This window comes from Lampris incognitus, chromosome 2 (assembly GCF_029633865.1).
Source record: "Lampris incognitus isolate fLamInc1 chromosome 2, fLamInc1.hap2, whole genome shotgun sequence".
NCBI lineage: Eukaryota > Metazoa > Chordata > Actinopteri > Lampriformes > Lampridae > Lampris > Lampris incognitus.
This window is the reverse complement of record NC_079212.1, coordinates 134,328,650-134,351,790: the sequence shown is the minus strand read 5'-3', so window position 1 is coordinate 134,351,790 and position 23,141 is coordinate 134,328,650. Positions and strand designations below refer to the sequence as shown.

The 23,141-nt window shown below is 44.4% G+C and overlaps 1 protein-coding gene across 3 annotated transcripts; it reads left to right on the top strand.

Moving 5' to 3' along the window:
• Nucleotides 1-192: 192 nt before the first annotated feature.
• Nucleotides 193-1,937, top strand: mlnl (motilin-like). Of its 3 annotated transcripts, none has more exons than XM_056272735.1 (5): nucleotides 193-351; nucleotides 899-1,029; nucleotides 1,225-1,326; nucleotides 1,501-1,606; nucleotides 1,812-1,937. In XM_056272735.1, the coding sequence occupies exons 2-5, from the start codon at nucleotides 910-912 to the stop codon at nucleotides 1,817-1,819; spliced, it is 336 nt and encodes a 111-aa protein (XP_056128710.1). In that variant the 5' UTR covers nucleotides 193-351; nucleotides 899-909; the 3' UTR covers nucleotides 1,820-1,937. The 3 variants fall into 3 exon arrangements, with proteins under 3 accessions (XP_056128710.1, XP_056128711.1, XP_056128709.1); XM_056272736.1 differs by having other exon boundaries at nucleotides 193-364; nucleotides 904-1,029; XM_056272734.1 differs by having other exon boundaries at nucleotides 199-364.
• Nucleotides 1,938-23,141: the final 21,204 nt, after the last annotated feature.

The window sequence follows — 23,141 nt, the reverse complement described above, 5'->3', positions numbered from 1 at the left end:
ACATTAACATAAATCAATACCTCACATCAAAACTATTGATGCATGTAGAATATATACATTATTTACTACATGCAAACCAATACTTGCCAATACGTATTCTAGAAGAAATCTTGTCCAAGGCAAAACACACAGATTGGACAACTCACTGCCTACAGTGAGGAATATCTGTGTTTCCAGGCATCTGGAGGATAGGACTTGAAGGAGCTTGTTGAGAAGCGGCTGTAAAGGAGGACAGTAAAAAGTGAGGGCTCAAGAGTGGGCTTGATATAAAGGCTGGCTTGGGAGAGCTGACATCCAGACCAGCGGTGCACTGCTCATCTCAAAGCACACTTCCCAAAGCAACTGACCAAGGTAGACACAGCACGTGAGTATAGCCTTTTCCCCTTTTCTATCTTTATCTCTGTTTGACTCACCCTGTCACCCCAGTCTTTACCCTTATCTGTGTGTTCTTCTTTAATTCTTTCAGGGTTTGTGTACAGGATTGTTTCAGTTTTCAAAGTGGGATTTATCAGTAAGAATGTGCAGTTCTGTGAGTTGTTCCCTCCAGCTTCTTCTCTCTGTTGTCACCGGGGCAGTTTACTGTATATGACTACAGCGCCTCTCTTGATCTTTGCCTCTTTTTTCTGCCCTTACATAATGATATAGATTTCCCTGTGCTGCAACTCTTTCTACACCACTGTGTTCAGCCACTGCTTGTGGCACACGCACTGTGTCTCATGCCAAATGTCGTATGTTGACCCATTTACAGTGCTCCCTTCTGTTCCCATCCCTCGAAAAACCCTCCCTACATTCTGGACGTGGTTTAGCCTGGGTGCCACTCATTCATGTGGGAGTATCTACGCCTGTATGAACCAGCTATAATACATGCTTGCGTGTGTGTGTGTGTGTGTGTTCCCAGGACAGTGTGGAATGAGCATGCGCGGAGCAGTGGTTAGTTGTGTAATGCTGGTGTGTCTGGTGTCCATGCTGGCTGAGAGGGCCGAGGGTCACATCACCTTCTTCAGCCCTAAAGAGATGATGCTAATGAAGGTAAAGGCTTCATTCCACTAGAAGAATCCCAAACCAGGAGTTCAACTGAGAGCTATCAATAACCCAGTTTGTAATAACCTATGAAGTGAAACAAGGGCTAGAATATGTTGTTGAAAATGTGGGATTGAGGAACGAGTATTGTTGTAGAAGTATTTCCTATGGACAATTGTCTCTTCATGTACTTGTTTGCTACAGGAGCGGGAGGATAAGAAAGCCATGGAGCCCAGGTCAGAAGATGGTCAGTTTGAGGAAGCCACCATCCAACAGCTTCCTGAAGTAGGGAGCGATGTGAATCCTGTGAGCGCAAAAACAACAACAACAACACACACACACACACACACACACACACACACACACACACTCACCTAACGTAACACATGACAACTAGCATCGCCACCAGCACTGTCCTCCCCACTGCCAGGTACTGTCTAATGCCCCATGTTCCCTTTGCCTGCTGTTATGTGTGTGTAGGACAAAACAGTGGAGATTGCCGTCCGTCTGTCAGCCAAACAGTTGGATCACGTGGCTCCTGTACTTGAGGAGATCATCCATGAAATAGTGGAGGAGCATGGAAAAGGTACGTTTCATGTGTGTAAAAGATGGCAGAGGTAGTGGACAACACAATTGAAAAAGCTTTCAAGTAAGCACTTGGGGTGGCCTTGTGTGTACTTTATTATCAAAAAGATGCCAAATACATGTCCCTACTGTTCTTATCATTATGGATTACACTTGCTCATTGGTCATCATGATGTTCACAATGTCCTCTCGTTATCTCTCTGCAGCCAAATAGTGAGACCAAAGACAAAGGGGAATAAAAGCTGCACAGATTCTCCAATCAGCACCGAATGCACAACCATTTCATTATGTTTTCATGAGTCAATCAATAAAGGCAAAATTACTGTGTCATTTTTATTTTGTTTTTTTGAGTTTCTAATGTATTCCAACCAAATTCTGACTCGCATGGCTTCTTTTGGCCACATGGTGTCAGCATCTCTGTGGGCAACAGTCTTCAACCATGTGCCTGGTGCCATCAAGGCAGACCTGATACAGATTTTCATTCCAAAAAACGACAACATAAACTGATTTCAGTCATCACCAGTTCCTTCCTCTCTGGTTGGAGCCATTCGAAATACAGAAATAATCAGATGAACCTATATTCTCTCTTGGCCCCAAATAGTAAATGGTTGGAGGTAACATTGGCAGAGGAAATAGACCATACACTCATTATCTCCAAGCTTATCTTTGACAATGAGTGCCGGACGTCCATCCATCCATTATCTTAACTGCTTATCCTGCTCTCAGGGTCGCGGGGATGCTGGAGCCTATTCCCGCAGTCACTGGGCGGCAGGTGGGGAGACACCCTGGACAGGCCACCAGGCCATCACAGGACCCACACACACACACACACACACACACACACACACACACACACACACACACACACACACACACACACACACACACACACACACACACACACACACATTCATTCCTAGGGACAGTTTAGTACGGCCAGTTCACCTGACTTACATGTCTTTGGACTGTGGGAGGAAACTGGATGCAAACTCCACACAGAGGACGACCTGGGATGACCCACCAAGGTTGGACTACCCTGGGGCTCAAACCCAGGACCATCTTGCTGTGAGGCGACAGCGCTAACCACTGCGCCTCCGAGCCGCCCCAAGAGTGCCAGACGTACCTTGTTTAAAGATAACCCGTGGGATATTCCACATGAGATTACGCCAGCCACCACAGGTAGCCTCTTTGTATTGTTTTTAATGGCACATCTTGATTCCCGCAAGTGCTCTGTATTTTACATGTTGACTTCATGTTAATGCTAACCCTCACCCTGGCCCTATTTCTGACATGAATCTGGTTCAGTAAATAATAGGACATGTCAGGAACATCTCCCACATGCAGAAATCAGGAGAACCATTTTAAATGGCCTGTCACCAAGTGGGATCTGCTGCAAAAAAAAATCTTTTGAAACTGAAAATCTTTCATTGTACATCACAGCGACCACATACATTTAAAAAAGGCATTGCAGGATGCTGAGCAGTATAAGAAAATACAGATAAAAGACAAATGCAATACAGTCAAACAAAAAACACAATTTTATGAAAACAGTGGGGAAAAAAAGTTCTGAGGTCATGTCAACAACAGATTGAATTGAATCATAAGATCCAGTAGGACGACAACATTTTTAATTTGATTTGAAAATTTCCAAGGATTGGAAATAAAAATGAAGCTTTTTTTCCTTTTTTTTTAAACAGTGAAGACTGGTGAGTTTTCATGAATCTGGATTCATGAAAACAGCCTTAGCTGTCTGGGATGGCCAAGGAGTTCAACAGGTGATTTCTACTTCAGCTTCTATAATCACACCAGGTACCATTTTTGCAGAGGTCAGGGATGGGGGCAGTATTGTCTGTTGCAAAGGCATTGCATCAGCCAAAACAAGAGGAACATGGCCAAAATAATGGCTGCAACATATGCCAATAGCGCAAGTGCAAGTCTGCTGAAACACAGCAAAGCAGTAAATTCAGTAAAAACAGCAGATGGTGGAGGTTCAGTTCAAAAAAAGGGGCCCGTTCAACTACTGTCATTCTCAGCAAAGAGAGAAGCAAAACATTTTAATGTGAAGAAGACAAGGAGAGGCAAAAAAAATTAAACTGCCAGGGTTTCACTCACAATTATTACAAATATGTCCTAAGGATAAGCGGTTCGGGTAATGGATGGATGTCCTAAATCTATGGAAATTCGTAACGAAATCCATTGGTAAATATTTGCATTTCCTCTTGACTGAATACAGATTTGTGCTGCAGCCTTGTTCCTTCTCTCGTGGATCTGAGCGGGTAAACTGGATGCACAGGTAGATGTGGTGATGTCTCCTTTGCTGCAGAGTGGGAATGTGATGGGATTTATGGGAAATGTTTGTGTAGCCGGTTATTTTCTTGCCCGGTGCGGGATTCGATACGGGGTGTACTGCACCACAAGGCGACATCACTAACCGCTCGGCTAAAGGGTCAGACCCGTTAGCTAGGGACTAACGTGTCTTATTAGTAGTTTACATTTGTGTGATTGTTTTTTCTCATTTTCGAGAAACACGACCATTTGCCTCAGTTCCCTTGGCATTCACGTCTGCTGCTTTTAACTTTCTACTTTGTCCCCTGTGTTTGGCTCAAAGTACTTTTTTTTTCGAGTAGTAAAGAAACTTCTCTTTCCGGTTAGATGAATCTGTGACGAACTGTGTATTTTATTCCTCCGTTTATAATGTAACCGAGCATATTTCCGCCCGCTGCGGGATTCGAGCCGACATCGCTAACCGCTCGACCAAAGGGGGCGAGCCCCTAGTGATGGCCGGTGAGTCTATTTGTAGGTTACAGTAGTCACCCTCTCCCGCGCTCCGAAGAGACTTATGATGATCTGCACACTTCTGGACACTTTCGGAATTTTGTAATACCCCCTTCCTTTCCGGTCTTCCTCCCACCTTTTCTGCCATATCTCCATTAATCACTGCTTTTCCTTTTCAAGTGGAACTGAGCTGTTATTTCTTCTTGCAATGGCGTTTTTGCTAGTTTATCTGCACACTCATTCCCATTCAGTCCCTCATGCGCTGGTACCCAACAGAACTGTACGTCTATACCACCTCTGTGTAGTCTTGGTAAATTGTGGTAAATTTCAATGATTAAGTCTTCTCTGACAGTTTTTGTTGATTGTATATTGTAGCGAACTCGGGGGGACAACGCAACCACAGGAACTGCCGCGGCCGGGAAGCGAACCCGTATCGCCCGCACCGCAGGAGACGTCGCTAACCGCTAGACTAAAGGGTCAGATCCGCCAGCCAGCGGCCAGCGTGTCTTCTTATCCATGCACGTTACAATATTTTCGAAGGCTGCTACTGAGTCTGTACATATCACCACCCTATCAGGTCTGACCTTTTCAACCCACTGTTACCCAATAATGACCGCCACTATTTCTGCTGTATATACCGATAACTGGTCAGATACTCTTTTGGAAATAGATATTTTAAACTCTGGGATGTACACACCAATTCCCACACTTTCCTGTTCGCTCTTGGACCCATCTGTGTAGATTTTGATATAACTGTGATAATTATTACCCAGGACTTCCGGATCCCACCACTGCCGCGTAATTATGAATCCCACGGCACTTCTAGGCAAGACACGCCCCGCCTAGCATTAAAGCGCTAGGATTGGCCAGTACTCGTTGGTTGGGACTCCGCTGAGTTTTAGGGTTAGGGCGGGGTTAGGGTTAAGGTTAGCTAATCAGAGGCAGAGTAGGGGAGGGTCTTCCTAGAACCCCAGCGCCTGGATGCTACCCAGGGCGTGCCTTGTCTAGAAGTGCCGTGGGGTTCATAATAACGCCCCGCTGCCACTAATGTAACCTAGCGTATTTCCGCCCACTGCGGGATCCTCGGTCACGTGGCCAAACGATGCCACGAGGCGACGTCGCTTATCCTGCCCTAAAATGACGACGCCAACAGGTTATGGGTCCAGGATGGAGTAGGTCGTGTTTTGACGGGGATGAAAAACATTACGAGTTTTGGGAGACTAAAGTTTTTGGGCCACCTGCGTCTGCAAGGGTTGAAAGACACCATACTGCACGAGCCAGCTCGCTGCAGACGACGACGATGATGGCGACGAAGAAGATGACGCTAATAAAAACGAAGAAGCGTATGCCACATTGATTCAGTTTTTGGACGATACGAGTCTCTTTTGTCACGAGAGACGCAGCTGATGATGGACGAAAAGCTCTGAAAATACGGAGGGACCACTATGCAGGTAAAGGCAAGCCACGGGGGATTAGCCTATACACTGAGCTAACGTCTCTGCAGTGCTGCTGATGAGAGCGTCATTATTCGGGCAGAGACAGCTATAACAGCACCGACAAATGCTGAAGAGACTCTTGGTGATGGACTTTTGATTGCAATGATTCTGAAAGGGTTGCCGGAGTCATTTAAACAGTTTGCCATCCACATAACCCAGGGTGATAAGAAACTAACTGTAACGATCACGGATGAATCGGCTGGGTAGCCCTCGGCTAGCCGAGTGGTTAATGTAGTCGCTTGCGGTGCGGGAACCCCAGGTTCGCGCTGTGGCGATTCGCGAATCCGAAGGAAGGGAGCAATGTAATGATCACGGACGAATAGGTTCGGTAGCCCAACGGGTCGGAGTCTTGTTTTTTCTTTTTTTTTTTAAGGAGTGGGGTAGTGTAACGTGCATGGATAAGTAGACACGTTGGCCCTTGGCTAACGGGTTGGACCCTTTAGTCGAGAAGTTAACGATATTGTAACCGGTTATTTTCTTGCCCGGTGCGGGATTCGATACGAGTGTACTGCACCACAAGGCGACATCACTAACCGCTCGGCTAAAGTGTCAGACCCGTAAGCTAGCGACTAGCGTGTCTTATTAGTAGTTTACAGTCGTCACCCTCCCCGCAAGCGCGCCCTCGCGCTTTGTTATTCCCGCGCTCCGAAGAGACTTCTGAGGATCTGCACACTTCCGGATCCCACCGCTGCCACCAATGTAACCGGTTATTTTCTTGCCCGGTGCGGGATTCGAGACGAGGTGTACTGCGCCACAAGGCGACATCACTAACCGCTCGGCTAAAGGGTCAGACCCACTAGCTAGGGACTAGTAGTTTACAGTATCTCCCGCGGTACGGGTTCGCGTCCCGGCCGCGGTGGTTCCTGTGGTTGCCCCCCGAATTCGCTACATTGGTGTCAGAAGTGGGATACGCGCGGACGCGCTTTGCCGAAGGAGGGGGCAGTGTAACGTGCATGGATAAGTAGACGCCTTGGCTAACAGGTCGGACGGACCCTTTAGTCGAGCGGTTAACGATGTCTTCCGCGGTGCGGGAGATATGGGTTCGCGTCCCGGCTGCGGCAGTTCCTGTGGTTTATCAATTACTGATGACTACACGTGCCCAGCCCCCACAGCGGGGGCGCCCTCCTACCCTGTCCCCACCCCCCAACAAGGCCCCTAAGGTTCCTCCACCACCCGCCTTACCCCCATGCCGCCGCAGGGTCCTCAAGGCCCCTCCTGTAGGCACCCCGGCCTCTGCACCTGTTTGGCGAAGCCGTTGCGGCCGGGCTTTCCACCCCCCTCCACACTGACTCTTTTTATTATGGTGAATTCTGGGGGGACAGATGTAGTGGACTATATGGGCACAATTCACCATAATTGGTAGACACGGGCCCTTTTAAGAAAGGGTTTTTGGGTTGAGAGGGCAGAGCAAGGTAGGATGGTTGGAGCAGCACCATGTTGCTGAGATGGAGATTTTATATTATCTGGGTTACACAAAGGCTATATTACTATTTATGCACTGTTAGTATCTTTATGCATGCTCAGTAATCCAGGTAAGACAATCAACGAAAGCTGAATCAGTTCATCTGGACATGTTTACTGAGAGAAACTTTTCTTCACTCATCTAAGTGACCTCTTCCATCTAAATTGACTGCAGCTATCCCCACCCTTATAAACAATACAGCTGCATAATGCCCAAAACCAGCAATCAGTCTCATATGCAAATAGGCGTGACCATTAATTAGAGTTTCAATGGCCATGTGGACTATGCACAGAGGATTTGGGAATGTTTGCAATCTCAGCATTGTAAGATGGAGACAGATGTACTGTTAGGCCTCCTGCTTAGGCAGCTGTTGTCCTTCTCCTCTCTTGATTGGCTGGTGCACTGTTTGGGCATCTTCCTGGCTTTGACAAATGCCCAGTTAGGATAACCACACTTAACCAGGGCCTCTTTAATGTGGGATTTCACCCCTTCAACGGCTGCTTTGTTGGTGGCGACGTTGTCAGCTCGGTGGTTCAGCGTCCTGATGACTCTTAATTTGTGCTCTAGTGGATGGTGAGAGTCAAACCTTAACTACTGATCAGTATGTGTTGGTTTACAGTAAATATCAACAATCAAAATGCCCCCCATCACCAATTGCAATTTCACAGTCTAAGAAGGCTAACCTGTCATTTTTCACATCCTCCCTGGTGAACTTGATGTGGTTGTCCACAGAGTCGGTGAAATGTGGTACATCCTGAGATTTAATTTTAATCCAGGTGTCATCCAGAAATCTGAACCAATGGCTAGGTGGTGTCCCTGGATAGGACATCAGAGCCCTCTTTTCCACTTCCTCCATAAACAAGTTAGCCACTATAGGTGAAACTGGGGAACTCATGGCACACCCATGCGTCTGTCTATAATACTGCCCCCTGTATGTGAAGTACGTGGACTGAAGGCAGCCACAGGAGCACACACACTTGGTCAGTGGTAAGGGTGGTCCTATTGCTAAGGGTGGGGTCGTTTTGTAATTTACCTCCACTGCTTCAGCAACAGGAACGCACATGAAGAGAGACTTAACATCGTAAGAGACCAGACAGCTGCCCAAGCATAAACCAGTGGTGATTCTGTATGTGGCAGGCGTTTCGGAACAGTTGAGACGTGTGTTTTCCAAACACCGCATCTCGGTTGCTTTCAAACCCCAAAACACGCTCCACCAGAAATTGGTCCACCTCAAGGATCTGGTCCCCCAGGCCCCAGCACAAACAGAGCAATATAGTGTATGCTGTTAAGTACCAGGAGGGTTGCTGTGCCTTGTACATCGGGGAAACCAAACAGACGCTGGCCAAGAGGATGACACAACACAAAAGAGCTAATGCGCTAGGCCAGGACTTCTGCAGTCTACACCAATCTACAGGCCTCTTTCAAGGATGAGGATGTGCACATCTTTGATAGGGAGGAATGCTGGTTTGAACGGAGTCAAAGAGGCCATCTATGTTAAGCGGGAAAGACCATCCCTGAACCGGGGGGGGACTTAACAGTACATCTGTCACCATCTTATAATGCTGTGATTGCAAACATTCCAAATCCTCTGTGACTGGTACTCATGGCCATTGTAATTAATGGTCATGCCTATTTGCCTATGAAACTGATCGTTGGTTTTGGTCGTTATATCACTGTATTGTTTATAAGGGTGAGGACACCTGCACTCAGTTAAGACTGAGGAGGTCACTTAGATTAGTGTTGTAATGTTTTTATGCATGTTCAATAATCCAGATAAGAAAACGCTTGTTAACAACATTATAATATAAATCAGTTCATCTGGATACAACGTTTAAACATATGCAGATGAACTTAATCAGCCTTCTTTGATGATCGATGAAACCTCTCTGTAAATAAACGTTGTGTCCAGATGAACTGATTAAACTTTCTTTGAAATGCACTGTTCATTTTTTTTGGGGGGGATTTTTCCCAATTTTTCTTCCCAATTTTCTTTCCCCCTTCCCACGGTAATGCCTGACAGTGAAGAGTTTCGTCAGGGGGACATAGCGCGTGGGAGGATCATGCTATTCCCCCCCAGTCCCCCCCTGAACAGGCACCCTGACCAACCAGAGGAGGCGCTAATGCAGTGACCAGGACACGTACCCACATCCGGCTTCCCATCTGCACACCTGGCCAATTGTGTCTGTAGAGACGCCCGACCAAGCCGGAGGCAACACGAGAATTTGAACCAGTGATCCCCGTGTTGGTAGGCAATGGAATAGACCGCTACGCCACCTGGACGCCCCACTGTTAGGTTTTTGCCCGGTGTTACACCAAGGTTAGTGTTCCACTCTAAATAAAATATCTTGCTGTTGACAGAATCATTTGAAAGACACAAAGTGTGCTTATGATGTGAGCTGGCGCATGTTAAGGCCTACAGAACAACAGCTGGCCAATGGGTCATTGGCCGTACATCTCTGGAGCTATCTACTGCTAACTGATGAGTAGCCACAGTAGTGGGTATTAGCTCTGCATTATGCCCTCTTTGCATAACTAGAATGTAAACATTGTTCACCATTACATGTATATTACAGTAATTCAGTCAGGATGACTCACTTATCTTGAAAGGTTATTGCAACAGAATGTCAGTATGAGTTTTAGGGTTTGGATTTGAATCTATATTGTAAGCTATGTAGTAAGTCAAAGAAAGTTGAATCAGTTCCTCTGGACACAACGTTTATTGACAGAAACGTTTCATGAAACATTTCTGTCAATAAACGTTGTATCCAGAGGAACTGATTCAACTTTCTTTGATTTTCTTACCTGGATTATTCAAAGGAATTGAATCAAGTGCAACTGGACTTGGTTTATATCCATGAAGACGTTTCGCCTCTCATCCAAGAGGCTTCATCAGTTCGTGCCTTTCTGACTAGACCAAGCTAGTCTGACTGGCTGGTGACGAGACTCAGATATTTATCCTCTTTGGAGTCGTTATCAGAGCTATTGATGTGCATGGCTCTTTGTGTTCCGATGTTTAGCAATGCCCGTCGTTATCAGAGGTATTGATATGTGTGGCTCTTTGTGTTCCGATGTTTCTGGGGTCTCCGAGAAACTCAGGAGAATTTTTAACAAACACCGCATCCCGGTATACTTCAAACCCAGCAACACACTCCAACAAAGACTGGTTCATCCTAAAGACCGTGTACCACACACCCAAAAAAGCAATCTGGTGTATGCTGTACAATGCAATGAGGATTGCACTGACCTATACATAGGAGAAACCAAACAACCACTACACAAACGGATGGCCCAACACAGAAGGCCAAACTTCTCAGGACAAGACTCAGCAGTTTATCCACACCTAAAGTAGAAGACACACTCCTTTGAGGACAGCAACGCACACATTTTGGACAGGGAAGATAGATGGTTTGAAAGAGGGGTGAAGGAAGCCATCTATGCGAAACTGGAAAAACCATCCTTCAACAGAAGAGGAGGTCTGCGACACCACCTATCTCCCACTTACAATGCCGTCCTTTCATCTCTACCCAGGAGACTCAAGAAGCCTAGCCTCCAAGAACAACAGTCGGTCACTAACGGCTCCAACGACTCATAACCACTGAATGGAGCACTGACGAAGTCGAAACTAACACCCCCAACGACTGTCGCTGCTTAACATCGGATCACAAAGAGCCATGCACATCAATACCTCTGATAACGACGGGCGTTGCTACACATCGGAACACAAAGAGCCATGGACATCAGTAGCTCTGATAACGACTCCAAAGAGGATAAATATCTGAGTTTCATCACCAGCCAGTCAGACTAGCTTGGTCTAGTCAGAAAGGCACGAACTGATGAAGCCTCTTGGATGAGAGGCGAAACGTCTTCACGGATATGTACGAAGTCCAGTTGCACTTGATTCAATTCCTTTGGATAACCATGACCTGGATGAATGAGAACATTCACAGACATACCTGGATTATTGAACGTGCATAAAGACGCTTTACTAAGTGCACCATATTCAATAGCAGCTGTGCTGTTGGTTATGGAAACCTATAAAAATATTTTATTTGGAACTGTCTTTGCTTTTGAAAACGTACTCTTCCTTTAGGGACTGCAATCCTCTAAAATGCAAACAGGGTTTTTTGGATTAATTTGCTAAGTTACAAAGTCTATTTTCCAACCTCTGAAAACATGATTGTTTTTGTTTTTTTGTTTTTGTTTTTGTAACGGCGCAATGAATATCTGATTTCAAGATAGCTTTTTGAAGGGTTTAAGCCAAATGAAAACAGAGTAACACCACGGGTGGATCTTTACACTAACGCGTCTGGTTTTATTTAGAGGTTAATTCCCCTCTTGGCTCTAGTCACGTTAAAATAATTTGCACAAATGGCACTGTGAGGCACATGTGGAAGCATTACACAAGAGTGCATACAACCCCCTCACCACCCCCCACACACAAATAATAAACAATTTCTTTAAATACGTAGATTCCCAGAAGAAACAGGGTTTTGCTATTGCAAATACCAGAGCTTTCTACCATGGATACAAACCAACCGAGCAACGGAGCATAGGATAGGCGCTTTCACTGAGACAGTGATTCTCTCTCTCTCTCTCTCTCAAAAAATAATAATCTCAAATTGGCAACTTTTTTTCTGACAAGATTGTCATTTCACTATGTACCTGCGTACATAAATAAAAACGAAAAAAAAAATCTAAAAATTCCCTAAAAACGATACCACTAAAAACATATAAAGACAGAGTGAACCAAACAAAAATAGCATAAACAATTAACAACACAATCCATTCAAGTACAACACAGTCCATTAAAATGCCATTTCCGGTCAATGTTGACAGCTGGTGTCTAACGAGTGACCAGCACCGATTGGGTGGGGGGCATGACCATTGGAGGGGGCACAGATATGTCAACTGTAATTCCATTCTAAGAACAGAAATGACATTTCATCCAATTGACCATTTGTTGGCCTTCTGATTGGTCTGCTATACCCACCAAACAGAGGGCTCCTAGCCATGGTTACCGTTGCTAACGTACTTGGGGTCAGACAAACAAATCGAGTGGATAAAATGATGCGTTCCGATGGTAAGTGAATTTGAGAGCGAAAACGGGGGGGATTGAGATTGAACGGGAAAATGGTTAAAAGGTGTGCCCGTAACAGTGACTCACGATATCCAGAACGCAATCCTGGAGTTGTTTTTATTCCTTTCATCAAACCCAAAACAAATATTGAGAGATGTCGCCACTGGATTCGGCTGTGTGGACGACCACACAGGCAGTTCAACCCTGCCAATGTCAGCAAAAATAAATACATACATATGTTCAAAGGTAAGAGAAAACAATACTGTTTTCAGTATATTGACAATATTCTAAATGTTCCAGTAATGTTCGCTACCTATACGGAATAACGTTAAAAGCATGCTGGTAACGTTGCCATTTCTGTCGCTAAGCTAACTAACATAAACAACTAAGTGCTAGCCTACCAAGCCAGATAGAAATCAGCAGCACATGTTGTTTGTTCCCTTCAAAATAAGCATTTTGTTGATGGCGCCCCAAGTGAACAATAAACTGATCCTGTGGCTGCAGCAGGAACAGCTGCCAGACCCAGTCGAAAAAGGTAAAGTAGGACATGTTGTTTGCTAACGTCAGGTAAGCAACTTGCTGTCTGATGTAACTTAGACTAACACAGCCAGCAGTGAGCTAATGTTGATTAGTGTGTGTGTGTGTGTGTATGTTTCGGTGAAAGAAAGATACTTTAACTTTTCATTATTATATTTCTGACATACAGTGTCTCAAATAATTCTTTGGGCTCCCAGCTCAATCCCCTTAGGGCTTAGACATATTTCATGCTTCTTGCAGACAGCCCACACAGTGCATCTGCAAGAAGCATGAAACCCATCTTAGAAAGTTGGCAATGAAGTTTTTGTTTAAATTATTACAAAGAACAGGTCCACACAATATTACTTTTAGAAAATAAATCTAATGTGATGATAACAAACAGTACACAGATAAAATAGTAAACAGTATTATTATATGACAAAAATTGCAATTGATGCTCTGTGTGAATTGCAATGTAAACTTAGAGAAATCTGAATGATGTCAAGGCAGTTTTATGAATGTCTGCCATTTAAAATGATAAACTCTTTTTCCGCTTTTAAATTATTTAGACGAAGGCTAGGTCAGCAAAGAGAGACCAGCACAGGACAGGCAACGTTTTTTAAGAATGAAAATTATGAGTTTTGATGTTAACTACGTGTACAACCTTTCAATGTTTTCCTATGGGAATGGACCCCTCAGAGCAGCGGTCGGGAACCTATGGCTCGCGAGCCATATATGGCTCTTCCGGTGACGGCATATGGCTCCCAGACAATTTTGAGTTGAAAATTATTTTTTTTTCAAAAAAATCAGTTTGGAATTGATTTTAAAATACTTGTGATATTTCTTAATAATACTGTGTCATTTTAAAGTAAACAGAAATTAGTTTTGAAGATAAATTTCACGGGTCACGGGTCACCCGTGGGTCGGGTCGGGAACCAATGGCTCGCGAGCATGTCCGGGTCATTGTAAAGGTGAAGAAATCAATTTTATCAGATAGCCAGCTAGTTTATCCGCTTCAACCCTTGTAACGGAAAAGATGGCGAAAAGAAAAAAAGACGATGATTACCGTGCATTCCAGGCTGCGTGGACAGAGGAATTTGCATTTGTGGAGAGAGCAGGATCTGCGGTATGTCTAATATGCAATGATAAAATTGCATCGATGAAACGGTCAAATATAAAGCGGCACTTCGATACGCACCATGCTTCATTTGCATGGAAATATCCAGCGGGGGACAGCAGGAAAAGGGCACGCGAGGAGCTACAGCGGAGAGTGCAGACGAGTCAGCAGCAACTACGTGTGTGGACCAAGCAAGGTGACGGGAATTCCGCTAGCTTTGCGGGGGCTTTGGCAATAGTAAGGAATGGAAAGTCATTCACAGATGGCGAGTATGCCAAAACATTCATGCTTGATGTGGCCAATGAACTGTTTGATGACTTCCCAAATAAAGACAAGATAATCAAACGAATAAAAGACATGCCCCTGTCAGCAAGAACTGTGCACGATCGTAGCATCATGATGGCAAATCAAGTCGAGGAAACACAAATTAAGGACATAAACGCCGGGACATACTTTTCTCTCGCGTTAGATGAGTCAACAGACGTTAGCCATCTATCTCAGTGCAGTATCATTGCCAGGTATGCTGCAGGTGACACACTGCGTGAGGAAAGCTTGGCTGTTTTGCCAATGAAAGGGACAACAAGAGGAGAGGATTTATTCATGTCTTTCATGGAGTTTGCTAAAGAAAAAAAACTACCGATGGATAAACTTATTTCTGTCTGTACTGACGGTGCACCCTGTATGTTGGGGAAGAACAAAGGATTTGTAGCGCTTCTCCGTGAACATGAAAAGAGAGCCATCCTAAGTTTTCATTGCATCCTGCACCAGGAGGCGCTTTGCGCTCAGACGTGTGGCCAGGAGCTTGGCGAGGTGATGTCTCTGGTCATTCGAGTGGTCAACTTTATTGTTGCCCGAGCTTTAAATGATCGCCAGTTTAAAGCTCTGTTAGAAGAAGTTGGGAATCATTATCCCGGTCTGCTTTTACACAGCAACGTGCGTTGGTTGTCAAGGGGGAAGGTGCTCAGCCGTTTTGCAGCTTGCCTGAGTGAAATCCGGACTTTTCTTGAAATGAAAGGCGTCAAGCATCCTGAGCTAGACAACACTGACTAGCTCCTGCAGTTTCACTATCTCGTGGACATAACTGGCCATCTGAACCAGCTCAATGTGAAAATGCAAGGTATTGGAAATACAATCTCATCCCTTCAACAAGCAGTGTTTGCATTTGAAAGCAAGCTGGAAGTCTTTCTCAGGGACATTGAAACAGGTCGTCTTCTGCACTTTGAAAGACTGCAACAATTTAGAGATGCATGCTTAGCAAGTGACTCCACTCAACATCTGGATCTCCAGCAGCTAGCTGGCTTTACGTTCAATCTCCTGCAGTCATTCAAAGCACGTTTTGGAGAATTTCGTGCGCGCACTGGTCTTTTCAAGTTCATCACTCATCCACATGAGTGTGCAGTGGACAAAATCGACCTGACATGCATCCCCGGGGTCTCTATCGGAGACTTTGAGCTGGAAGTTGCTGACCTGAAGGCATCAGACATGTGGATGAGTAAGTTCAAGTCACTTAATGGAGAGTTGGAAAGTCTTGCGCGACAGCGAGCAGAGCTGGCGAGGGAACACAAGTGGACAGAAATTAAAAATCTTCAACCTGAAGACCAGCTGATTCTTAAAACTTGGAACGAGCTTCCTGTGACATACCACACAATGCAGCGTGTGAGTATTGCCGTATTGACCATGTTTGGCTCTACATATGCATGTGAACAGTCTTTCTCGCATATGAGGAACATTAAGACCAACCTACGCTCACGTTTAACTGATGGAAGCCTCAACGCCTGCATGAAGCTCAACCTCACCACGTATGAACCAGACTACAAGGCCATCAGCAAAACCATGCAGCACCAGAAGTCGCATTAAAAGTAAGACATATTTAATTTATTATACGTCAAAAATACTATATGGCTCTCAATGAAATATATTTAGAAATATTTGCCTTTTATGGCTCTCCCAGTCAAAAAGGTTCCCGACCCCTGCCTCAGAGCTTTGTTTGTCTAACCTAGCAACAGTAACATAGGAAAGCGGGACATGGGCGGGACTTCACAAAGGGCCAATTGCTGGAGTCACGTGGGACCGCTGAAGAAGATGGACGTCTAACAGCGTTGCTCCGCATGAACCCCCAGAACTTCTTCATATTGTAGCGAATTCGGGGGGCAACCGCAGGAACCGCCGCAGCCGGGAGGCGAACCCGTGTCTCCCGCACTGCGGGCGACATCGCTAACCGCTCGACTAAAGGGTCCGACCTGTTAGCCAAGGGCTACCGAGCATATTCATCCGCGATCTCCACAAGACAAAAAGTGTGGTTAATATACGTGTGAATACTGCCACGAGTTAATGCTCATTCGCTTCGCCGACGTTCAGCATGACAACAGCGAACACTAACCCAAAAACGAGAGCTGCTAAGCAGGGCGCCAGCGGAGCTACAATCAGGTCTACTGATAAAGAGTCGCAGTCTCCACAAGCTTTGGTGCCACCTGGGTTTGCTGAACTGCAGGCTGGGTTGCAGAGAGCGGTGGAGGAAATGTCACGGTTCAGTGGCACCTTAATTGGATGTGACCAGTGTCAAGACTACTCAAGGTAAAATGAAAAAGGATGTCGCAGCCATTTTTCAAGGACTCGACGAGGCGGATCTCTGAACTTGAAGACGAGAACAGGCGCCTGCAGCAGCTTGTTGATGACGGTGCTTAAGAGTGCGCAGAACTTCGGGCAGATTGTAAGATTGGGCTGACAGCTTTGTCTGATCATGCTCCGGTTGAGTTAAGCATAGTGGTTAAGTTGAGTGGAACTAGAGTAAACAGGTGGAGACTAAATACATCAGTGATTCAGGACCCCACGTTTAAGACTGCTCTGGAAACATACCGTAAGGATTTATTTTTTTTTTAAATCCTAATATTGGCTCAATGGAAAGACGAGGGACTGTATGGGAAGCTTCGAAGGTATAAGGGGCAGAATAATTTCACACACAAGTTCACTGAAAAAACGGACAAATATGAAAATTAAACAGCTGGAATCTCAGATTAAAACACTGAGAATGAACTGTCACAACTCTATAGTGATAAACTGTTAAAATAAAATTGTGGCTTGAAATATCAGCTAAATGAGATATTCAACAAGAGGGCAGAGTATGACCTGTTTAGGTTAAAAACAAGCTTTTATGAAAGTGGAGAGAAATCTGGCAAGTTGCTGGCGAGAAAACTGAAACAAAAAGAAGCCAGCTTTTTAATTCCAGGGATTAATAGTGATGGGGGGGGGGGGTCATGACGGATAAAGTGGAAATCAACAAGGTCTTTAAAAGTTTTTATGAGGATCTGTATAAGTCGGAGACATCTGTAGATGAAATCAAATATGAAGAGTTCCAAAATAGTCCTTCCTGCAGTTTCTGCAGCCCACGCAGAGATGCTGGATGCACCTATGGATGAGTCTGAAGTTAGGGAGGCCATATTATCAATGAAGGCCAGCAGATCACCTGGGTTAGACAGCTTTCCAGCTGAATATTATAAAAAGAACATTGACATAGTGGCACCTATTCTAACCAATGAGTATACAGAAGTGCTGGCTGAGGGACAGCTGCCACCAACATTCAATGATGCTGTAATCACAGTACTGTTGAAAAAAAAAGGCAAGATCCCTTTTGATCCAAGTAGTTTTCGCCCAGTCAGTCTGGAAAATGTAGATGGCAAGATACTGGCAAAGGCATTAGCAACAAGAATGGAAAAAGTTATAGCAGAAATTATTAATGATGACCAGGTTGGCTTTATTAAAGGTAGATCAGCAGCAGACAACCTTAGACACCTACTTCACCTTAATGCGGTTAAATCGTAAAGGTCATTGCTCAATTAGAAAGTGTTGAAAGAATGCATAAAGAATTGTCATGGATTAGAGTCAATGCGCGACTAGTTTGTAGCTTAATTCTGTTTGAGAAAAACATCAATACACTACATAAACCTGCTTGCCTCTCCTCTCAGCTCTTGCTTACTAGTAATGGTTATGACTATGGCACTAGACATGCCTTGAGAGGTCAATTCACCTTGCCGAAAACCAGAACTACTACTACTACTACTTTCGCCTGCCCCCGTTAGGGGTCGCCACAGCGGATCATTCGTTTCCATTTCATCCTGTCTTCTGCGTCTTCCTCTGTCACACCAGCCATCTGCATATCTTCCCTCACCACATCCATAAACCTCCTCTTTGGCCTTCCTCTTTTCCTCTTCCCTGGCAGCTCCATATTCAGCATCCTTCTCCCAATATACCCATCTCTCCTCCACACACGTCCAAGCCATCTCAATCTTGCCTCTCTTGCTTTGTCTCCAAACCATCCAACTTGAGCTGCCCCTCTAATATAATCATTCCTAATCCTGTCCTTCTTCATCACTCCCAGTGAAAATCTTAGCATCGTCAACTCTGCCACCTCCAGCTCCGCCTCCTGTCTTTTCGTCAGTGCCACTGTCTCCAAACCATATAACATAGCTGGTCTCACAACCATCTTGTAAACTTCCCTTTAACTCTTGTTGGTACCCTTCTGTCACGAATCACTCCTGACACTCTTCTCCACCCACTCCACCCTGCCTGCACTCTCTTCTTCACCTCTCTTCTGCACTCCCCGTTACTTTGGACAGTTGACCTCAAGTATTTAAACTCATATGCCTTCATCACCTCCACTCCTTGCCTCCTGACCTTTCCACTGTCCTCCCTCTCATTCACGCATAGGTATTCCGTCTTGCTCCTACTGACTTTCATTCCTCTTCTCTGCAGTGCATACTGGCACCTCTCCAGGCTCTCCTCAACCTGCACCCTACTGTCGCTACAGATCACAATGTCATCTGCGAACATCATCGTCCATGGAGACTCCTCCATGATCTTGTCCGTCAACCTGTCCATCACCATTGCAAACAAGAAAGGGCTCAGAGCCGATCCTTGATGTAATCCCACCTCCACCTTGAACCCATCTGTTATTCTGATGCCTTAAAAAAGACTGTAATTCACGGGGCAATTACCTACTGGAACAGACTTCCGAAGCATTTGGTTTCAATTACCAGCAGTTGGATTCAAGAAGAGGCTGAGAGAGTATGTAATGCAGAAAGAGAATGCTTTAGATTAGGTCTAATTATGAGTTATATCTGCTTTATTTTAATTAATTAATCTTTTTTTCTCATTTACGGTAATTGTTTTTGTCTAATTGGGTATGTTGGGTAAATAGAATTTCGTGTAGTGCTCAAAGCTGTTTGATAAGTTTAGTTTTGTGTGACGTTTCTGGTTATTGCTGTTATATTGATATATGTTCTGTTTTTGCTTGTTGACTTTTAAATTGTAACTGTTGTACGGTTTGACCCCAGGCAGAATAGTCGCTGCTGAGGCAGTAATTAATGGGGATCTGAAATGAAATGAAAAAAAAAATGAAACCACTCTCTCTGACAGTGTCTTCACCTCCAACACACTCTTGACATACTCTTCTTTCAGGATTACCCTTACACCATTTCTCCTCCCATCCGCACCATGGTAGAAGAGTTTGAACACCAACTCTGATGCACCTGGCCTTACTCCCCTTCCACCTAGTCTCTTGCACACACAGTATACCTACCTTCATATTCTCTACCATATCAGCCAGCCCTCTCCCTTTACCAGTCATAATGCCAACATTCAAAATTCCGACTCTCACCTCCACCTCCACACCCCTCCCCTTCCTCCTCTCTTGCTGCCTCTGGACAGGCCTTCCCCCTCTCCTTCTCTTTTGCCCAACAGTAACATATAGTTTCCACCGGCACCATACTGGCCAACAGTACTGGTTATGGTCGTTGGTAACCCAGGCCTCGACCAATCAGGTGTGGAAATCTGATTTATGAGCTGCATATTTGATTTGGCAAAGGTTTTACGCCAGATACCCTTCTTGACGTAACCCTCCCCATTTATCCAGGCTTGGGACTGGCATTAAGAATGCACTGGCTTGTGCATCCCCAGTGGCTGGGTTAGCCTCACTAGCTACTCTTTCTTTTAGCATTTAGTGGTACACGTATAGATATTAAGGAATTGTAAATTGTTACAGTAATAAATGGGGGAAACGTGATTCTGCTGTAAAGCAATACAATTCAAATGCAGTTTTTTAATTCAATCGGTCCTTATTTTAATAGTGTTACAGTGTAACAGTATTACTTGGAGACCAAGCAAACGAGGCAAGATTGAGATGGCTTGAACATGTGGGGAGGATAGATGCTGGGCATATTGGGAGAAGGATGCTGAAGATTGAGCTGCCAGGCAAGAAGTAAAGAGGAAGGCCGAATAGGAAGTTCATGGATGTTATGAGGAAGGACATGCAAGTGGTTGGTTGGCGTGACAGAGGAAGATGCAGAGGACAGGAAGAGATGGAAATGGATGATCCGCTGTGGCGATTCCTAATGGGAGCAGCCGAAAGAAGAAGATTTTAACAGTGTTACAAAAGCATGCATACAGTGCATCCGGAAAGTATTCACACCCCTTCACTTTCCCCACATTTTATTATGTTACAGCCTTATTCCAAAATGGATTAAATTCCTTTTTTTTCTCATCAATCTACACACAATACCCCATAATGACCAAGTGAAAAAGGTTTTGTAGAAATTTTTGCAAATTTACTAAAAATAAAAAACTGAAATATTGCATGTACATAAGTACTCACACCCTTTGCTATGACGCTCAAAATTGAGCTCAGGTTCATCCTGTTTCCACTGATCATCCTTGAGATGTTTCTACATCTTGATTGGAGTCCACCCGTAGTAAATTCAATTGATTGGACATGATTTGGAAAGGCACACACCTGTCTATATAAGGTCCCACAGTTGACAGTGCATGTCAGAGCAGAAACCAAGCCATTAAGTCAAAGGAATTGTCTGTGGACCTCCGAGACAGGATTGTATCGAGACAGATCTGGGGAAGGGTACAAAAAAAATTCTACAGCTTTGAAGGTCCTGAAGAGCACAGTGGTCTCCATCATTCGTAAATGGAAGAAGTTTGGATCTACCAAGACTCTTCCTAGAGCTGGCCACCCAGCCAAACTGAGCAATCGGGGGAGAAGGGCCTTGGTCAGGGAGGTGACCAAGAACCCGATGGTCCCTCTGACAGAGCTCCAGCGTTCCTCTGTGGAGATAGGATAACCTTCCAGAAGGACAACCATCTCTGCAGCACTCCACCAATCAGGCCTTTATGGTAGAGTGGCCATACGGAAGCCTCTGCTCAGTAAAAGGCACATGACAGCCTGCTTGGAGATTGCCAGAAAGCACCTTAAGGACTCTCAGACCATGAGAAACAAGATTCTCTGGTCTGATGAAACCAAGATTGAACTCTTTGGCCTGAATGCCAAACGTCACGTCCGGAGGAAACCAGGCACCTCTCATCACCTTGCTAATACCATTCCTACAGTGAAGCATGGTGGTGGCAGCATCATGCTGTGGGGATGTTTTTCAGCGGCAGGAACTGGGAGACTAGTCAGGATCGAGGGAAAGATGAATGGAGAAAAGTACAGAGAGATCCTTGATGAAAACCTGCTCCAAAGCGCTCAGGACCTCAGACTGGGGCGAAGGTTTACCTTTCAACATGACAACGACCCTAAGCACACAGCCAAGACAACGAAGGAGTGGCTTCGGGACAAGTCTGTGAATGTCCTTGAGTGGCCCAGCCAGAGCCCAGACTTGAACCCCATTGAACATCTCTGGAATGCCTGAAAATAGCTGTGCAGCGACGCTCCCCATCTAACCTTACAGAGCTCGAGAGGATCTGCAGAGAAGAATGGGAGAAATACCCCAAATATAGGTGTGCCAAGCTTGTAGCTTCATACCCAAGAAGACTTGAGGCTGTAATCGCTGACAAGGGTGCCTCAACCAAGTACCGAGTAAAGGGTGTGAATACTTATGTACATGCAATATTTCAGTTTTTTATTTTTAATACATTTGCAAAAAATTCTACAAAACCTTTTTCGCTTTGTCATTATGGGGTATTGTGTGTAGATTGATGAGAAAAAAAAGGAATTTAATCCATTTTGGAATAAGGCTGTAACATAACAAAATGTGGGGAAAGTGAAGGGGTGTGAATACTTTCTGGATGCACTGTATATACATAGATAAATCATAACGAATTATATCAAACAAACGAAGAAAGAAACATTGTTGACCGAAAAGCTGTAGGCTGAAGCTTTAGTTTACTATGCCTCCCCTTTTAGCTCATACAAAAAAACAAACAATACAAAACAACAGTCCCAAAGTACGAAATACAAACATTCCATTTGTCATGTCATGTCATATGTCAATTATCATATCACTCCATTATGTTTATACCTCTGTTTTATATTTGCTTATTATGTTATTTTTGAACATTTCTTAAAATTCACGAAGTGTCCTACACATTTTCAATTCCGCGTCAGTTATTCCATAAATTAAACCCTTTAACAGTTATACGTCTTTTGTCCTAGCCCTTGTTTTTTTTGTAAACTTGCAAATACTTCGAAGTCCATACTGATGTTCCCTGATATTAAGCATGTTTTGCAGACATTCAGGAAGCAAGTTATTTTTTGCTTTATTTGCAAAATAATTGCAAAACTGCATTATTTGTGCAGTTTTAAAGTCAGCCAGATCACTTAATTTGTTAGAGTTAATGAATAGTGCATTGTTTGATTCATAATTATATGTTTGATGTACAATTCTTATAGCTCTCTTCTTTAGCATGAAAATTGGATTTGTGTTAATTTATGTTTCCCCATACCTCCACACAGTAAGTAATTTATGGAACTATAAGAGACCAATATGGTATATAGTGAGTTCTGGTTCAAGATATATTTAGTTTTATATAATAATACAACATTCCATGGCAACCAAAAAGTGTGCATATGTTTGTTTATAGCAGAACATGACCTGTCGCGGACTGTCTCACAAGCAGTGGTCAACTTCATACAATCAGTAACAGAAGACCAGCGCGTACTGTCAAGACTCACCATGTTGAATGCACGTGTTCTACATGTGCACACATGCTATTGATGATCAAAGCTGAACTGTCAAGTAAACTGAAAACACATGTTTTCTTTAAATGCAGATGAGGCAACAAACAGCAACATCAGAATCAGAATAATTTATTCAT

Excerpts from the sequence above, each read along its gene's own strand:
- mlnl (XM_056272735.1), top strand. The coding sequence starts at position 910 with ATGAGCATGCGCGGAGCAGTGGTTAGTTGTGTAATGCTGGTGTGTCTG. Across the intron at positions 1,030-1,224 it reads AAGAGATGATGCTAATGAAG|GAGCGGGAGGATAAGAAAGC; the intron begins GTAAAGGCTTCA and ends TGTTTGCTACAG. Across the intron at positions 1,327-1,500 it reads TAGGGAGCGATGTGAATCCT|GACAAAACAGTGGAGATTGC; the intron begins GTGAGCGCAAAA and ends ATGTGTGTGTAG.